This window comes from Nanorana parkeri, unplaced genomic scaffold (assembly GCF_000935625.1).
Source record: "Nanorana parkeri isolate BGI_ZX_2015 unplaced genomic scaffold, ASM93562v1 scaffold748, whole genome shotgun sequence".
Lineage (NCBI taxonomy): Eukaryota > Metazoa > Chordata > Amphibia > Anura > Dicroglossidae > Nanorana > Nanorana parkeri.
In genome coordinates this window covers 381,762-382,517 of record NW_017307016.1, presented here as the reverse complement: position 1 = coordinate 382,517, position 756 = coordinate 381,762, and the positions used below count along the sequence as shown (strand labels likewise).

The window sequence follows — 756 nt, the reverse complement described above, 5'->3', positions numbered from 1 at the left end:
CCTGGTGTGGCGGTGGTGTGCTGGGGGGGGGGGGGGGGACAACGACACGCACTTGGCATCCATGTTATGACAGGTTCTCGGTGCCGTATCAGCCGGTAGTCACCCTGTTTTGTTTTGTTTTTCCCTCTTGCAGGGACTTCCTGCAGGGCTGCATCACCCGCGGCTCCTGCGAGATCCTCCTGGTGGTGACGAAGGAGGTGGAGGAGAGCCGGCTGTGGATCAACGAGGAGGTCGCCACGTGAGAGCAAGTTCTTTCCCAGAATCCTCCACTTTGGTCCGCCTTTCCCTGCTGATGGGGAAATCGGCAACATCTTTATATCATGTCAAATGAGAGGAGCTGAGGCCGTGTTCATGTTTTATATCCCATCACCCGCACCGGAGGTCAGTGGCGTCACAAGGGGGGGTGCGGCCCGCACACCCGGGTGCCACCAAAATGACTGACCGTCGTTTTGGTGTCACCCCCTATGAATAGTCGGGCACTCGGTCATGGACTGAGAGCCCGACTGTGACAGGAGGGGACCCGGCGGCATACCTAGTCCCGTCGGGTGAACTTCCCCTCCTCTCTCTGCCGGCGTCCTTCACCAAGATGGCCGCCGGCAGGCGTTAATACGACAGCGCATGCGCGATGACGTTACGATGGGCTGTCACCTGGTCTCCGCTCCGGGTGTCACCCAGCTTAGGGACGCCCTGCCGGAGGTTCAAATGAAACTCTACTATACAGGAAGTGGACTTGTGTGGTTATTTGAACAGCCCTCC

General features: G+C 58.9%; 2 protein-coding genes across 2 annotated transcripts in view; one reads left to right on the top strand and one right to left on the bottom strand.

Moving 5' to 3' along the window:
* Positions 1 to 267, top strand: part of LOC108793429 (josephin-2-like) — a 6,402-nt gene extending 6,135 nt beyond the window's left edge. Inside the window, 1 exon segment of the mRNA XM_018564378.1 lies at positions 36 to 267. Within this exon segment, the coding sequence (XP_018419880.1) occupies positions 36 to 242 (207 nt within the window). The 3' untranslated portion in view covers positions 243 to 267.
* A 336-nt stretch (positions 268 to 603) lies between these two features.
* Positions 604 to 756, bottom strand: part of LOC108793428 (WAP four-disulfide core domain protein 3-like) — an 18,924-nt gene continuing 18,771 nt past the window's right edge. Inside the window, exon 6 of the mRNA XM_018564377.1 lies at positions 604 to 687. Coding sequence (XP_018419879.1) covers positions 604 to 687 — 84 coding nt within the window. The remainder of the gene's footprint in view (positions 688 to 756) is intronic.